This window comes from Marmota marmota, unplaced genomic scaffold (genome assembly GCF_001458135.2).
Source record: "Marmota marmota marmota unplaced genomic scaffold, marMar, whole genome shotgun sequence".
NCBI classification, from domain to species: domain Eukaryota; kingdom Metazoa; phylum Chordata; class Mammalia; order Rodentia; family Sciuridae; genus Marmota; species Marmota marmota.
Window position 1 is genome coordinate 20,640,471 of NW_025999990.1, and position 19,035 is coordinate 20,659,505.

General features: G+C 34.5%; 1 protein-coding gene across 9 annotated transcripts in view; it reads left to right on the top strand.

The window, feature by feature from the left end:
* Pias2 (protein inhibitor of activated STAT 2) overlaps window positions 1–18,561 on the top strand; it is an 83,507-nt gene extending 64,946 nt beyond the window's left edge. For 2 of the 9 annotated variants that reach the window (XM_048806267.1, XM_048806270.1), the window contains 3 exons: window positions 2,063–2,202; window positions 7,055–7,092; window positions 9,835–16,442. In XM_048806267.1, coding sequence (XP_048662224.1) covers window positions 2,063–2,202; window positions 7,055–7,092; window positions 9,835–10,017 — 361 coding nt within the window. In that variant the 3' untranslated portion in view covers window positions 10,018–16,442. Of the gene's footprint in view, window positions 1–2,062; window positions 2,203–4,111; window positions 6,703–7,054; window positions 7,093–9,834; window positions 16,443–17,362 lie in introns of those variants that run through there. The other 7 variants (XM_048806269.1, XM_015482406.2, XR_007348821.1 and 4 more) reach the window with 6 other exon arrangements.
* Window positions 18,562–19,035: the final 474 nt, after the last annotated feature.

Below are 19,035 nucleotides of genomic sequence, written 5' to 3' on the forward strand. Positions count from 1 at the left end.
GGAATTTTTAAACTAAATGAAACGTTTTTATATTTGTGGGAAGTATTTTGGGTTTTTGTTTTGTTTTGTTTTGTTTTGTTTTTGTCATTGAAAGTTTTCCCTCTTATATTTTGAGAAAAAGTAGGATCGAGATATTAATACTGAGAGGCAACCATAATAATCAGAACTTTTTTTTTTTTTATAGATTCCTCCCCAGCACTAAGGCATATCTGGTCTCTTCCTCTTTCTTAACCTTCTCTGTTCTTCCTTCTGATTTGCACTCCTGGTGGTGGAGTGGGTAGGCTCGTGTATGAAAACACTTTTGGTTATTTTCTCTTCTCGTATTTATTACCAAGTTTTTCATTTATTCCTCTAGATTCTTTTATAATATCATTCATATCCTGTTTGTGGCTCTAGTTCTTCAGGTTCTGTTGGAGACTAAGGAACGTCTTGATTCTTTCCTAAGGCAGATTATCTTTGGAATGACTTCCCTCTAACTCTGGAAAATGTGTTTTGAAGTTCCAGGCTTATGTTTTCATGTCAAGCATATTATATTCCATATGCCCCTTGAATCGATCAATTTATAATCTAAAGTTTCTGAACTACGACTTTTGTTGATTTTTCTGAGAATAATGTAGTTGCCAACACAACTATATATATGTACTCTGAAAATGACTTTGTTTTCCACATTTTCAGTTTGTGTTTTCAATGAGTAATATGGAATAACAGCTAGACAAGGTCCTTATGGTATAACACAAACCAGTCTTAGAAGGACTCTAAGTAGCTTCTGATTATTTAAGTGGGTAAACTATTTCCTAACATGATTTATTTACCACAGTATGAAGAATATCATGCAAATAGGTGTTTCTCATTACCAGCACTTAATAATCTTAATAATCTGAATGATAACAGAAAATATTTTAATCTAGAGAATGGACATCTAGAGGTCCCAAGTTCTCATCCCTGCCAGCTTTATCACCATGGTCCTACTTTTAGTTTCTAAGAAGATTGCGCTTTATTCATCTTTATAATGGTTTCTTTCAGCCTCACTCATGAAGTTAACCAGCAATGCTTTGGGATGCTCACCTTAAATGTTTTGCACCGTTCTTGTATCTCATTATTTGTTGGCGAGATGGCCAACAGGGTCAGTAATGTTGCTTAGCTTCTCATAAACATTCAAAATGTTTTTCTTAGGCAGTTCTAGTTGTTTACCTTGGGTTAAGAGAAAGAGAAAATGCAGGTTAAATAGAAAAGTACAGTCATCTTTCTTCAAGTCTGAACTTTTTCAAAAATATGTTTAATTTTTAATTATATTGTTTCTTGAAATTACAAAGCTTTAGTTATATAGTGTATATTTATAATACTAAATTATAAAATATTTTTATGTGTTTTAGTTGTATTTTTAGTAGCATGAACAGCTACTTTAAAAGTCAAAAATTCTTATAGAAAAATAGGTAACATCATGATAGTCGGCTTTTTTATTTCTGAATATCGTATCCTGAATCCTGAATACTGCTCCTCTTATCCTGATACTGGATTTTGCCCTACTGCTATCTTGTTGATCAGCTTTGCTCGGAGCATTCCCAGATAATATTTGAATAAATTAATACAAGTTAGAATTGAAGAAATTCTGGTTGAGCTACTGTGAGTTGCTTTGCTCATAAAAGTGTCCTGATTAAAGTCAAATCTTATGAGTTCTCTGTTTTATTTTTAAATTTTTTTAGAGATGAATTACTAATAGCCACATGCATGTTACATTTACATTAATAAAAGCATATGTCAAACACATTTCTTTTTGTGGAATGAAAGTGTTATATATCTTACCCCAGCAGTGCATCATGTTTTTAATGCCAGCTTGCTCTTACATCATAGCTGCTGTTAAGAGCCAGGATACATTCATGCTAAAATGAAGACTGTTATGAAAGAGGAGAGTAAGAGTGTGGAGTACTGTGTAGTGAGTAGTTGCCATGTAATTGTGCTAAGACTTAGTGAACGTACATCTGAGAATGCCCAGTGGTTCAGCTCTTCTCTCCTGTGAACTAACAGCCAGATTGTTTGTAATTTCCCATGCTATTTAAAACAGGGTTCTCATGTATCAGCCATCTTCTGTAAGGGTGCCCAGTGTGACTTCGGTTGATCCTGCTGCTATTCCGCCTTCATTAACAGACTACTCAGTACCATTCCACCACACGCCAATATCAAGCATGTCATCAGACTTGCCAGGTATGTGGAGAGTTTTTGTTGTTTTTCTTTTATTTTTTTAATCAAATTTTATCATTTTTTAAAAATCTTAATCAGTGGAGCAAATAAATTTCAAAATTTTAAATAAAAGTGGTAAAGAAATTTGAAGTCCTCATGTAAAAGTAATATCTATTTTGCATCATATTCAGTTGTTGTCATTGTAACTACTAAGAAATCTATAGATTTCTGATGGTAGGGAATATAGGATAATAGAAGGAAAATTTTATAGACTGTATTCTCCCTTATAGAGAATTTGTGCTTAGACTTCTTGGTTTATTTATCATAGAAGCTTCACAGTTTAGGGAGAGTATTTTCTCATACTCTTCTTGGTAGTCTGTTCTTTCTCAGTAGCCTATCAGAACTCCCCAATATACTGATGTTTTGGGGGGCCAGTTTTGCCTGCTAGCTGTACCCGGTGGATTTCCTCCCAAAAGAATAGAATCTATCATGTGTTTCTCTAGATCTTAATATTTGGAGATTACCATAGTATTAGAATATGCAATCAAGGGCATATTATAAAATTTAAAGGCTTCTCCCTTTACTCTTCTTCCTTCTCTCCATAGCCATTGTTTTTGCTTAAATTTTTGTCAGTTAAAAGCAAGATAGAATCAGTGCCTCTTCCATTCATGGCTTCACTTTTCTCTGAAGGCCCTATATACTTCCTTCTTCTGTTATCAATTTTCTTTTATGGAATTGTAAAATTGATTTTGATGTGGTTTATTTTTCTTTTTGCCCTTTGTTTTAGGCACAATGCTTATTTTGTTGGGCAAAATTTGTGCTATTGAAACAGTTGATAGCTGTGTTATCTAGCCCAATATAATTTTGCCACTTGAAATTAGATTATTTGAATAAAATTTAGTGGTAAAGAATAAATTAAAATAGTACCCATCAAAAGGAGCTTTAAAGAAAAAAACTACTTTTTGCTTCTAAAATATGTTTACCGGATATTTAATTTGTACCAGGTATATATTTGTACCAGTTAAAAAGTATTTGTTGTATATAAAGGCTGATGCTGAGATATGGTGAGGGTTTATGGACCATGACAAAGATGGAAACTCAAATATTTCTAATTCCTAATGGTCTATGTTGCTTTACCTTGGCTGTGTTGAAGAGTCTTCCATGTATTGTCTTACTATATGTTATAAATAAGCATCCCTGAAGAATTTGTTTCCTTAAGATCTTGAATTAAAAACTAATCTTGAAAAAATAGTGAACTTTTCAGTTTATTGAAGTGGCTCAGGTTATTTAGCAATAGCATAGACACAATTTACAAATAAATCACTTTTCCTGGTAGTTTTCAAATGATGTGGGTCTGGATGAATTTTTTAAGTTGGGAGAATTTACATTATTTCAGAATGTGATCTTATAAAGTGATATTTTACATCTTTAAAAAAGTGTGTGGTTTTGAGAAAAATGTAGTGTAAAATTAGTCTAATCTGTGTATTTGGGAAAATGCATTCCAAGCTGGTATTGAGGATACAACACTAATATATGGGACTGATGTTTAACCAATAAAAACCAATATCTGGTTGCTAAAAGTTTGAGAAACTTTCTTAGCAGTTGATAAACTAACTAGAATAGTTCAATTATCCTTTATAAGAATGACTGGTTTATTGTCGAATGTGAGTTATGAAGCAGTTATTACGTCCAAATAGTTTAAATTTTGTTTTTATTGTTAACTTGCTCTTTATAACTAGTAGTCACTTTTGTTTTATTCTTGTGTATGATTTTTATGTCATTAGTCATAATGTAGAATTTGGGTATTGATAAATTTAATAATTTTATAATAAAATATTAAATAGAACACCAAGAATGAAAGGATAAGAAAGTTTTAATACATTTCTTAACATTCCTTTTAAACATCATAAATATGAATCTTCTGAATCTGCAGGAATACAAAGAAGAAATGATATTAATAATGAACTGCAGCTTGGAACATCTTCTGATACTGTGCAACAGTGAATACAAAATTAAACATAATTTGTATTTATGGAATGGAAAACAGCTTGATTATTACAAGAAAAAAAAATGACTGCCTTATTATTGCTAGTGCCATATTGTCAGGTGCGAGTGGTGCTCAACAGTTGTATCATTAAAATTTGAAAGTGCTAAACCTTTACATTTTTAATCTTGTAGCAATCATGTTTTGTGAAAGTTTATGGCGCAAGTTAAGGAAAAGTGTGTTGTCATCAATGAGGGAAAAAAACTAATGAGTCAGTTTCACTTAGTGAAGCATTTAAAGTTCAAAAATGAGAATTTTATCAGTGTTAATAAAGCAGAAACATTTAGAATGTACCATCAGAATTTTTCATAATACTTTTTAGTTAAAATAATAGATCATTTTCAACCATGAAATACTTAGAAGGGCAAAAAATATCAGTATTATATGTTACAATTGACATGATAAAATAAGGAATAACATTTTGCTAAACTTATAGAACAAGGTAGTAAAATTTTCATCACTATTGATAAAACTATTAGTTCATGAGTTTTAATCTACTTAAAATGTAAAAATACAAGACTCTTGGTATGTGGTGGATTGAACCCAGGGCCTTGTGCATGCTAGGCGTGTGCTAAGTGCTCTACCTCAGACCTACATTCCCCAGTCTTTTTTCTTTTTGGAGATTATGTCATTGTGTTGCCCAAGCTGCCCTCGAACTTGGGAGCTTTCTGCCTCAACCTCCTAAGTTGCTGGGATTACAGGTGTGTGCAGCTATACCTGGAAAAAATGCAAGATTTTGATGGATGTTTAGCTTCTTATTAGAAGGAGTAACATAAAACATCACATTTTATCACATTTCACTGTTAAGTGCTTAAGACAGAGTTTCATTAAGAAATATTTACTTTAAAACCCTATTGGATTTTGTATTAACAGCACCTATGTAATGCTTAGAAGACAATCTAGGGTTTCAACACAATTTTTTTTTTAAAGTCTAGATATTTTAATATGGCATTGTATAAGTCACCATATTTCAGTTATCTTTGGATGGAGTATCAAAAGATACAGATCAAGTAAATCTTTTTAACTCTTTTCTAATTGACTTGATATTTATTGGCACACAAAAAATCCCCGAAGAGACAAGCTGGATATTGAAATAATGAAAATAGGTAGAATCTTTGGATCTCCGTGGGCATCCTTTAGTGGCAATAGAGCTGCAGAAGCAGAATATTATATCAAGCCTGTGAATTTATGTAAGTTGAAATTATGAAATGGAAGAAGTTGAACATTTAGAAAATGAACATTTCTGAGTGATTTGGTTTCAGTACACAGTATTCCATCAGAGATGTCAATACTTTCTTTAGCTTTATTTTTTAAAAAGTTAAAATGGATTGAGTAATAAACATTAAGTGATAGAACATGTAAACTAAAAAACTATTAAAACGTAGAAACTGTTAAAAAATTAGGAAAATGTTATACCATTTGAAGCAAAACAAAAAATTAATAAAATGAGGCCAATTATATTCCAATAAACTTTTTGTGACAGCAATAGAAATTTTTCTATATAAAGCTCTGAGAAGGTATGTAACTTTAGGCTAAATTTGAATTACTGTTCAGAAGCAGGATTTACTGAACAATATCATTAATGTGAAGAGAAACTCTCTGCTTAGAAATATGTCATTTACTGATTTCAGTTTAATGGAGGAAGTCATTGGAAAGATTCATTGTAATTTCCTTTGTCCATCATAGTCTCAAACTGCTGTATTATATAGCTGGTAACCAGTGTATGAAATGAAAAACTATAGCAACATTTTAAAAATGCTTTAGGAATTGTTTCATTTTAGATAACTGGTGCTATAGTTTATATCACTTGATATGCTTACAACAGATTTTGAGATTATAAGGGAGTAAATACACTTTAAAATTTTTGAGTCAAAATTATTCATAGGGGATATTAAAAATTTTAAAAACAATCCTCACTGATAGTCTCTGTTTTGAGTAATAGTGTATATAACATCATACTTTGACACTGTAGTTGCATTTGGGGTGACATTGAATGCCTGCATATAAAAAGCCATGTTATTGATAGACTCTGACCTGTCTTAATGGCTAGGCCTACTATGATTCCTTTTTTATTTTGAAATAATTGAAAAGAATTCAGTTACCCAAGGAGGTTTGGGGAACTGACTTCAAAGTTCATTGCTTGGTTTTTCAGATCTGAAGTTTTATTATTCTGTTACTTTAACCCTCTTAAATGATATTCCTGGGCAACCTTTTCTACATTCCTATTTCTAAAACATAAGTGGAGAATCCCAGGTCATTGGTTTAGAGCTTAGTAAACTTGTATTAACTTTTGCTTGTTAGTGAGCAACAGTTACCAACTGCTTGCTTTGTGCGGAGTGTGGGACTGTGTACTACTCTTCATTGGCAGCAAGGGTCAGAGAGGTATCAATGAAAGAGACATCTGTTTAAGAAGTAATATTTTAGATGAACCTCAATGTGTATTTCTGAAAAATAAATGTGAATTATCTTTAAGAACCTAAGTATGTTTTTCTTTTTAATCTGAAGATCATTATCTCATCATTTTGATTGCCTCTCATTCTGTTAAATGACAAAGTAAAAATGTATGATTAGTCCTACTTCTCTGAAAATTTTTGGACTGCTTCCTTTGAGATGCTGGGAGGTGGTTTTTCCAGTTACTTTGTCAGGTTTTTATATGCATCAAATATCACTGATGTGTCACTGATAAGTGATATGGTACAGAACTTCCTATGGCAAAGTGGTAAGCATTTAACCCAGTAGTTTTGTGATTTATGATAAATACAAAATCATTTTGGAAAATAATTCTAGTCCCCAAAATATGAGTCAACTATTAACAAAACATTTTTGTTTTAGGTTTGGATTTTCTTTCCCTTATTCCAGTTGATCCCCAGGTATGTATCCTGAATTTAAGCAACTAATTTGTATTTGATTGTTATGCCATACTAACTAAAAATGACCAGTTGCATAAAATCAGGACAGTCAACTATCAGTTATTTACATTGAAGGGAAGAAAGTACTGTATAAATATTTCACAGTTTTATTTGGAGAAATAAAGTTACTATTTTTCAATTTATAATTTTTTGTCTTTAATACCTAAGCTTTTAATCATACTTTATTGAGATTAATCAGTATTTGATTAGATTGAGTGGAAGCAGTGCCAGGTGGCTGGGGATTAAGGTTTTAAAGGTAAAATTTTATCAATAAAAACTTAATCTTGCTTGGCGAGGTGACACACACCTGTAATCCCAGCGGCTTGGGAGGCTGAGGCAGGAGGATCACAAGTTCAAAGTCAGCCTCAGCAACTTAGACCCTGTCCTTAAATAAGAAAACAGGCTAGGATGTGGCTAAATGGTAAAAGTGCCCCAGGGTTCAGTCTCCAGTTCCCCAAAACAGAAACTTACTATATACATAAATAACAGCTAAAGCTTGTTAAATAGACTTGACTTGCCAACTTAATTCTCCATTGTTTGAAGGAAAACCATCAGACATTAGGAATACCTCAGTGAAAAGGTGTGATGTGCCTATTTTCTCTCAAAGATAAGCATTTCTGTTAGCTCCCAGTTCCAGCCCTTCAGACTCTTCAGTGAGCATGGATTCCATTCACATGCTTAGAGCTCTAGCAGAGGAAAATTAGGGAAAGAAAACAGCCAGAAAGAGACTTTGAGAGCAGGTATAATGAGTAGTGGGGCAAAGGATGAACCATAGACCCCTACTTCATGGGTTGCTCAGCATCAACTATCTACAGGTCTGTTATGAGCCTCCTGTAATTTATTAATCTGAACACAAACAGCACTGGGAACTTGGACCTCAAATAATGAACAGACTGAGGAATTTCTTGTCACCTTTAGTTGATTTAGTAGATTCTATAGCAAGGATATCTATTTTTCTAGGATATGGATTTTTCAGACTTAAAGGTTACCAATTTTTGTGAAGTCCTTTAGAAAAAATTATATTAGAGCCTGAGATTATTATTTCATAGCTCTGTTTGCCTCGGTGAGTGTCAGGCTGATTACATAAGTTGGTAGATGAATGAGATTGTGCCTTCCATTTACTATAGAATCCTTAGGTTTTCCTGCTTTAGTTCCATATTGCCCCTTAATATCTATTGTCTTTAGGTAGATATATAGATAAGGGTTAGAAGTAAAATGGTTATAACTGGAGTATAACAATTCAAGGCGAGGAAGTACATGGAGGATGGGACTATAGCATCCACTCATTGTATAAATGAAGAGGGGTGTGTTTTTACTGTCAGGTAGTAAAAACCAACCTGAAAAGTAGTAAGAATAAAATCATAAGTTTCTGGAATTTTCCCCCCAGATTTTTCCCTGACTTTTTAGAAACAACTTTTTAGAGAAGTTAGAAATTGATTTGATTTTAGAGAAGAATTTGTAGTATCCAATGATTCAACTATCTTCAGAGCTACTTAGAAGCTTTTTAAAATTACTTTCTCCCCCTTATAACATCCCTTGAATCTCTTTGTGTGTGGCATTCATTTTATTAATATATCAAGAATTTTCCATCCAAAACATTAAATAACTTTCTCTGTTGAAAGACAGCCTAAACTTGGTGCTGTTATTCCCATTTTATTTATGGGCTTTGAAGATCATGGAGTCTAAACAATTTCAGTTTTAAATGACCATTTCATAAGTTAGTGGTTCTAAGAATGAATTGAATGATATATAGAATATATAATACCAATCAGATATCCTTACTGACCTTTCAGTCTGTATCCAGACCCACTTAGGACAGTGAGTTGCTAATTATTTTGTTAAAGTCAGTATGGTTGTTTCTCTTATAACGTATTCTACTATGATCATTTAAATGTTTATCCCTTGTTTCTCTCCATTTCTCTTGGTCAGTATTATAGACTCTCACACTTTAGATTTGTCTTTGGGGGTAATTAGCAGCCTGTATGGTAAGGTGACTTGAAATGTGAACACTGGTGAGGAATGTCAAGCAAGCATTTTAAGATTAGATTAGATCTTCATTAAGATGCATTCCAAAGTTTTGTGATTATATGATTTCCTGCCTGAGCATTCCTTGTAGTCTCCATTTTAGAATGAATGTTGGCATTTTTATTACACAAGTAGTGTTCTATGTGTATGTACAGAGGAGTCCAGCCCCATCATTCTGCTGCTCACTCTTAATATTCACTCTTACTCATAAAGGGTCTGTTTGATACTGAATTTTAGAAAATGGTTGAGCTTTTCATTAGCATTTTTGCTTGAAAAATAAGTGCTTATCAGCCTTTTATATTGTGGTTTAAACTTTGTCTAAATATACTTAGTGACCAATTAAGAATGAATCATAATTGTGGGGCCAATATTTAATACTAAGTGATTTCAGTTATTGTTGACATTACTTGTTCTTTTACCTCTGTATGCGGTCAACAAACAAGTTTCACATGTTCTTGATTTGAGAGAATCAAGAATATGATGCATTCACTGAAGAATGTAAACTAGCTAGCTAAATTCAGGCCATCTTCCACCCAAAGATGTGAAGTTTAAAGGTATCTTTAAATTCAAGGGCGATTTAAATATGTGACTATCACTTGTGCATATCTAACAGTTTCTAGTCTATTTATTTAAAACCAATGTAGCCTCTTCCTCATCGGCATCATTGTTTGTTTCAAGCAGTACTGTCCTCCTATGTTTTTGGATAGTCTCACCTCACCCTTAACAGCAAGCAGTACGTCCGTCACCACCACCAGCCCCCATGAAAGCAGTACTCATGTTAGTTCATCCAGCAGCAGAAGTGAGACAGGGGTCATAACCAGCAGTGGAAGTAACATTCCTGACATCATCTCATTGGACTAAAGGCGGACTCATTTGATTCTGGGAATCATTCATCAAAACTGCTTTTTCTTGGATCTCTGGTCCATGGATGCTATTTTTTTGGCAATTTGATATTTATTGAAACGTCAAATGGATTCTTTTGCTTTCTGAGAGATGAACCCAGATGACTGAAGCAAGAACCAAATGACACACAAGGACTTTTCGTATTCATGTTGAGCATCAGATACATTTCAGCCATAACAGTGTCTTCTTGAGCAGTGGATTTCAATTTCATACATTACTGGATGGATTCTACAAGGCAGTTTAAAGGTGGTTTTTTTTGGGGGGGGGGTATAATAAACAGCAATAAAAATTATGTAAATATTTAAACTTTTCTAATTAAAAAAGATGTAATCACTGATTCTAAAATGACAGCAACTTCTGTTTAATCCAATGTGAAAGAAAAAATATATGGAAAGAAGTCATGTTTGCTAAATGAGTCTTTTCCATGGAGATTTATTTTTTTGTTGCAGTAATGAAATTTTGATAAGTGGCCAAAGCTTGAGTTTCACTATTCTTTCACTCTTCATGATTCCATCAAAGAAAAATGGCCTTTGTGGTATTCTTTTTTCCCTGGTTGTCATTTACATTTTGATTCTGTTTGCTCATGAATGCAGAGGAAGTTCTAGGATTTGGCTGCTCTTTATTAGTGATTATGTCTAAGAACACTATGCAGATTCTGCCCTGACATGATGTATTATTTTTGGTAACTGTACATTCTCATTCTAGAGTTTTCTATAAATTTAAGGCTTGCCTTCTTAAAAAATTCTATGCAGCCTTTGAATGAAATATTTTTGAGGTAAGGTGTGGCTAGAAAGTTTGTTCGAATTTTCTTTCCAGTGTCTAGAAATGTTGATAGGAGTGGAAGGACAGATTTAGGGAAGGTGGAAAGAACAAAATTTAGTCTCTCCCTAAGAATTTAATTTGCTCATTGATTTTATAGGAAAATATACAAATCACTGTTGAAACTGTTCACATTTTAGGGGCAGTGACATAAAAATTGTTTTAGGTCTTCAGTCATATTTTTTGCCAGTGTAATTTCTGTCTCATGGAATGATTTTCAAAAGGAAAAGACAATAGCGAAGAAAGGGGACATTATTAATTTCTTTTTCCTTTTTTTCAGTCTTTCTTTAAACCACAAAAGATGAAACAAAATGAGAAATGTTTGAACTGAACAGTGAGGAAGGGTTTGGGAGAGGGGCATGAAGCCCACTTCATGTCTCATTCCATGGTATCCAAAAACACTCCACCCCTCTAGCTTTACTGGGTCCACTTTGAAAACCACTCTCCTATCATTTGTTTGATTTTAAACCACTCATAAACTGGGTTTTCCTTGTAGAGAAACATTTTTATCCAAATTTTATACTTTATTTCATTTGGCTTCTTAAATTATCTAGAAGCTAGCATTTTCTTATGTTGAGCTTTCTCTCCTAGGCTGTGTTCACTTTTCATAGCTAGTCTGACGAGTCTCCTTCTCAAGCAGAGGTGCCCAGAGGAGGGCTGTCCACTTGCAGTTTAACGAGGACACCTTGCTTCAGAATTGGTGCAACTCCAGGGAGCTCCCTGCTTGGGTTTTGATGCTCTCTCAAGTTTTCATGGCATTTGTTGCCTCTTTTCGTGTTCTGTAATGTGTGATTTTCCACATTATACCTTCTTTGGCTCCGTCATCCACTTATTTAATGTAGTATCCCTTTGTGTGGGCTGCATGTTAAAGACATGGAAAAGCAAAGTCAGCCCTGACTCTTGGAGCACTAGTTGCACCATAGTTGCCAGTTTCATCTTTTAACTGTTAGGTTTCAATCCAGATTACAGTCTTATTTTTGGTCCAGATACAGAGAACTACTTATTGGTAGGATTTCGTGTTGCTGCTGTAAGTACAGATGCAATTTCTGTTAACTCTGTAATCAGAAAAAGTAACTTGATTTGTGTGGTATAATTTGTTAACAAAGAAATAATGCATATTTGTTATCATTTTGTGACCCTTTAGATTCTCGGAAACTCCTTTTCTCCCAGTTGAATCAGCAAAGTTTTATAAAGTAATGAAAATATTAATACTTGGTTCTTGTAACTGATAACCTCTCCTTTTGTAGTTGTGATGTTTCCTTGTTACTGTTTTATGTGAACAGTTTTAGTGTTCATTTTTGGTGCTTTACACTGAACTTATGTATAAATTTTTATTTTACCTCAGGCAACTAACACTTTTGAAAATATACTTTCAAGTTTTTAATGTTGGGCTTACCTTTTGTAGATGTCTTTGAAGATACTTTTTGGTGTGCTTTTGGCACTATGACAACAACATGGTTTCTAAGCTTGATTTAATATGTTCACTTTAATTATTTTTACAAAGATCCTGATAGCAGTGTATTTTGCTAACCCAGATTCTGCTTAACAAAGTATAATGGAATAAAAAGCTGTTACTTAGAAGTCAGCCAGTCAATCATTATTTGGAGTATCTTGTTTAAGGAAAGGAGCTGTAATTACTACTTTTATAGTCTTTTAACCAACTTGTATTTTTACCTTTCTTCACTTAGAAATAGGGAAGGCTTCTCTTGCTTTGGTACGTCCTGCAGAATATCTGGTGTTGACTGTAGCTGCTCGCCTAGAGCCACTTACACTCACCCACTTTTCACCCCTAGGGGATCCATTTTAGGATCTTATTCCATTTCTGCCCTGAAGTTATAAATACTTGGCATCTGTTCTACAATAAATGTAAAGGCCAAATGAAATAGTTGTGATGAATTCAGGTTATGTGGCATCTATCTGATAACATGTTCCAGGATAAAAATACAATATGTAGGTAAGAGATAGCAGATAGCAAGTGTAATTCAGTTGATCCATAACTCCTGGTTTAAAACAAGGTTCTTTAGGATAGTATTAAGAAATCTGAAGAAAAGTAAGATGTTGAATTTTAATTAAAGTTGAACAGAAACTATTTTGATCTTGATATACCTTCAAGCCAATCCTAGACACTCACCATCTAATAACCTCCTTTCTTCTTTTGCCAGTAAAGTTACATTTGTGCTTTTAACTGTTAAGGTTTTTACAGAGCATTGGTTTAGTTGTCAGGTATTCTTTTCTCCCCAGCCTTCATTGGCTAAAAAGTAATTGTTTCCAATTATTTCTAGTTCTTTGGAATATCATAATGAATTTTTTTCCTAGTTGTTTTCACCTTAGAAAATGTAAAGTAGTACCCCATTATAACTTAAGGGTGACATTGGACTTAGTGGCACTGGGTTCATGTGATGTGAGAGCTTGGTAGTGTCATTTTGATGGGTGATTGATGGTTCCACCTAATTCCCATCTGTTCTGCTACAGTTCTACATGCATACAATGAAACTTATAGAAAAGAATTTAAGAATTCTGCTTTTTAAGAGTCTCATGCCTCCTATCAAATAAATGACTGGTTTGTATGACTCCCACTCCCCCTCCCCCCTTTTTTTTGTTAGAAACCACACTGCAATTTCTAGAAAAAACAAAGTTTTATTAAAATATTTGCCCATTCTTCTTTAATGATTGTCTGGTTCACTGATTTTTTTATTCTTGTTTATGTCAGTGGTATATGCTCATTGTAGAAATGTAGACGGTACAGAAAAGAACAACAAAAATTGCCCCTAAGTCCATCACTAGAGAGAAGAGATTCACATTAAATATTTTTGCATATTTCTTGCCAGACTCTTTGCTGCTTATGCATTTTTATATATAATTTGTACCTTGTTTTTTCCCTCAATCTATAGGCATTCTTCCTTGTCATTAAAAACTCTGTCAACCATTATTAAGTCCATGATATTCCGTTGTGTGGCTCTATCACAATTCATATAACCTTTCCCCATAGGACATTTTAGATTTGTGCATAAATTATTTCTTAGGATAAATTCCTAGAGGTGTGATTTCTGGGTCAAGGATATGAACATTTTTGTGGTTCTTGATTCATGCCACCTTTCCAGACAGTTGTTGTCATTTATACTCCACCAGGAGGTGTGAGAAGGGCTGCATAGTGTATTTTCCAAGAACACATTTATCTTTATGCAGCCATCTGCACTCAGATCCTCAGCTCTTCTGAGCCTGGTGAACTGGGCTAAGGATAATTGGAAGATACTTTCCCAGGATTTCTCAGTTTTAAATATACAGTTGTCCCAATTATCTGGGGAGACTGCTTCCAGAGCTGCCCCACCCAGTACTAACAAGCACAGATGTTACCTCTTATATAAGAGGACATTGTACTAATATAATCTGTGTACATCCACCCATACACTTTAAATCATCTCTGGATTATTTATAATACCTAATGTAATATAAAAGCTGTATAAATAGCTGTGCTTTCTTTTTAAATAATAATAAGAAAAAGCCTGTATGTGCTCAGTACAGATGCAGTCCTGCTTCCCCCAAATGTTTAGTTGAATCCACTGATGCAGGTCCTATCGGTATGGAAGGTTAACTGAATTTATCTGACAAGTTCTAGAAACATCTCCATATGTATATCCAACTGAATTTTCACATAGTTTTACTTGCACTGTGCAGTAGCAAAAATATTGGTCAGACTACACTTTGGGTTTTTTTTTTTTTTTTTTTTTAATAAACAATTTGTGCCTAGGGCCAGCCCTTAGTAGCAGCTTTCTTTTTCCTCTTGTAGGCTCCATTGTGGCCTTTCTGATCTCCCTAAAGCCAGTAGGATCTGCTGAGACAAAGGCAGTCCAACCCAAACTGGAAAAGTGGTAAGGCTAAAACAAAACAGGGCCAAGCTCTGCCCGTTTCACTTTGCATTCTTTTATGTTGCCAATCAGATCTTATTCTTGGTGTTCAAGGGTGGCTATGGAGAAAGAAAACAGATTGCTATGTTCATATTAGAGGTGTAAGTAGCATTTTCTCAACTGGCATAGTACGTTCATTATTTCCCAAACTGCTTTTCATTTCCGAATGGTTTATAAAGCTTCCTTTATTCTGTGTTCTAGAAGCTTAACTATCCTAAATTAAGGAGCATGTTGTTTCAAAATGGAATATGTCTCTTATTTTAGCCTTCATCAAACTATTCAACAGATGTTTAATGTTTTTCTTATGTCTGGGATAAAGTAATTATAAAAGATCTAATTGAAGCCTTCAAAGGGCTTATCTAGTTTTTAAAAAACAAGAATTCTTACCTAGTATTAGGTTTTGTGTGCTAACTTTACTACAGTGTGTCTCATTCCTTATAATAGCTTTTCACTTTACAAATGGACTAACAGATTTAGTAAGTTCACCAACATCTTAGTGAGTAGTGGGCTTGGGATTCTGGCCCAAACCTACCTCAGAAGCCCTTTGACTAAGCTGAAGTGACATTAATTAGCTATGGTTTTTAGGAAACTCATGGAAATCTAGACGAAACTGGTTTTCAGATCCTGGCCAAAGTAGTTAGGAACAAGTGGACTCAAGTTCCAGAATTCACTGCATAGCTGCAGGAATAAGTGCCAGTCCGAGACTGGAGATAACGGGGCTGTTATGCTTTTATCCTGTTACAGGTTGAAGGATAATATGCTGTTTACCAGCCGGGAGGCAGTTGTGGTTAGTCCTTTAGAGGAGACAATGATGAGTTTCTTAGATCACCTGTGGAGCTCATCCCTGGGTTTTGTACAGACTTTCCAAAGTTCAGCCCTTCCTTGTCCTGCATCTCACCTTTGCTCTCCTCTGGGCTGTGCATGCTCTAATCCCTTGCGGTTGCCTGTTGGCTCCTTCCTCCCTGCTTAGCTCTGTCTCAGCCTTTCCTTTCCTTCTCTTCACTGCCTTGCCATGACAGATTTGCTCTCATTTCCCTGTGGCTCTCACTAGTGTGGGCTACACCTGCATTTAGTGTTTGCTGCCCTTTGTCCTTGTGGAAATGCCTTTGTCAGTAGTCTCTGCCTGTGAAGACTCTTGTGCAACAGAAGGCATTGGAATTTGCCTGATAGATAACAGTAATGAGAATTTGTTGGAATTATTTCCAGTTTACAAATGTGGAAACAGATTCTAAGAGGGTAAAGGATTTGTCTAAGGCCAACTGCTAAGTGGGGAGTCAGGTTTCAGACCCAGTTTTAACCACATTCCCAGGCCCTTCCTAATGATTTTATTTTATTTTATTGTTGGTTGTTTTAGTGATGGGGATTGAACCTGGTGCATTGCACATGCTAAGCTTGTAATCTACCACTGGGCCATACCCCCAGCTTTCAATTATTTTATTTTAAAAGTAGGTGTTTCTTAGATATTTTCTATCATATCACCCTGTTTATATACTGTGTGGGATTTATCACACCTGTGATTTTATGTATTGGTTCACCATGTATTGTCTCTATTAGATTGTAAGCTCCATGAGGGCAGAGATGATATTTCATTGCACCCCAGATTCTAATGTGGTAAATGGTGCGTAGTAGATACTCAATAAATATTTGTGAATGAAGAAATGATGGATACCCATTTGCATTTGACTTATGCTCCCTGTGGAAATTTGATATCTGTTGAAAATAGAATACCCAAGCAGCAGATATTTACCAAGACAGGAAAGCTTGAGAGAAGGTGCATATTTGGGGTAGGTAGTAGAGGTGCTGAAGAGTCAAAGGAAGCAGCACCTTCACTTTCTAGGCTGTTGCAGCTTACAGGGGCAAAGAGCAGTTAGTAAGTGCAGGGTACACAGTGCAGATCATGTACAAGTAGATGTTTTAGTAAACCTGAGAGTCTTAAGTGACCTCTTGTGGACCCAACCTACTATGTATATAAGGCTGGGGAAATTCTGCATGTAGTCTAGATTATGTATTGAGAACCACCTCATCTGCATCAGGTACACCATGCTCAGTTACAGAGTATAATTGTTGAAGCCAGAAGCATGCTTATAATCCTAGTGACTCCAAAGGCTGAGGCAGGAGGATTGCAAATTGAAGACTTGCCTCAGCATCTTAGGAAGACCCTATCTTGAGTAAAAAAAGGAGTAGGGATGTCATTCAGTGGTCAAGCACCTCTGTTTAATCCCCAGTGCCCACCCCCCGCCAAAAAAAATGTATTTATCTCAATCTCTTGATGCTAATAACCTGACCCAAATATTGGATTTGATGCATTGTAACTGAAACAAGAATTGGTTAACCTGATGTCACTGGAATCCATTCCCACATGCTATTGTATGAACTACAAGCAAGTACTATAACGCCATAAAAAGAACCCCCNTTTTATGGCCAAATAATGATATGGTATGGATATGTCATGCTTTGTTCATCCATTCAGCAGTGCACAAATATTTGGGTGGTTCCCGTCTTTTGGCTGTTTTGAATGATGCTCTGTGGTCATTCATGTGCGTGTGTTTGTGTGGACATGATTTTTTGGTTTCTTTTAGGTATATACCTAGGATGGGAACTGCTGGGTCATATGCTAACTCCATATTTAACATTTTGAGGAACTTCCAGACTTTTCCAAGGTTGCTGTACCATCAATGTGTCGAGGTTCCAATTTCTTCAAATCCTCATCAATATTTGTTACTGTTATTTACTATAACCATTTTAATAGGTTGGAAATGTGAACTTATAAAGGTTTTGATTTGCATATCTGATGATTAATAGATCCTAACCATCTTTTTTATGTGCTTATTCGTCATTTGCATATTTTCTTTGGAGAAATAACTGTTATTTATATCCTTTCCTTATGTTTTAATTGAGGTTATTTGTCTTTTTATTATGGAGTTGTAAATATTTTTATATTTGAAGGTACAAGTCCTTTTGAAGATATATGATTGGCAAATATTTTCTCTGGATTATCTTTTCACTTTCTTGATATATCCCTTAAAGCACAAACATTTTAAATTTTGATGCAGCCTCATTTCTTTCCTGTGTTGCTTATGATTTTGTTTTTACCTAAGAATCCATTGTCAAGTCTAAGATCATGAAGATTTACCTATATTTCTTCTTCCAAGAATATTAATAGTTTTAATTCACATTTAGGACTTGGATCCAAATTCTTTAAATGGCATAATGGTTCACTTTCATTCTTTTCTATGTGGCTATCCAGTTGTCTCAGTATTAATTGTTGAAAAGTCTGTTCTTTCCCTATCAAATGGCCTTGGCTGTACCCCGGTTAAAAATCAGTTGTCTGTAAACACATAACTTTCCATTCTGTTCTATTGATTTGTGCATTTATCCTATGCCAGCACCACACTGCCTTGATTACCATTGCTTTGTAATATGTTTTGAAATTGGAAGGTGTAAATCAAGTTTATTCCTTTTCAAGGTTGTTTTGGCTAATCAGAGATCCTGATAATTTCACATGAGTTTTAGAATCATCTTATAAATATCTAGGAGGAAGCTGGTAGGTATTCTGATGAAGATTGCTTTGCATGTGTAGATCAGTTTGGGAACTACTTTCACTTTGGCAATATAGTTCTTCTTATGAACATAGGATGTTTTCCCAGTTATTTACATCTTTAATTTCTTTTAATGACATTTTGTAGTTTTTACCGTGTAAGTTTATGCTTCTTTTGTTGAAATATATTTATACATATTTTATTATTTTTGATGCTGTTGTAAATGGAATTGTATCTTTCATTTTGGATTTGTAAAAATACAATTGATTTTTTTAAAAAAAAGAGTAGTAGACTTTATTTTTTTAGAGTACTTTTAACTTCATGGCAACATTAAACAGAACACAGAGAGCTTTCACATATTCCCATTTAACCCTGCCATCCTCTCCCACCGACAGTATACTGTATCAATATAGCATATTTGTTATAATTGATGAGTCAACATTGACACATTATCTACTAAAGTCTATAGTTTAACATTGGGGTTCACTCTTGGTGGTGTACATTCTGTGGATTTCACAGACTTATATACCCATTACCGTATTACAACAAAGATGAGTCACTGCCCCAAGACTCCTGTGTTCTACTTTTTCATCCTTCCCCTTCCTGAACCCCTGGAAACCTCTGTTTTGGTTATCTTCATAGTTCTGCCTTTTCCAGAATGTCAGGGTATTGATTCATACAGTATGTAGCATTTTCAGATTGGCTTCTTCCAA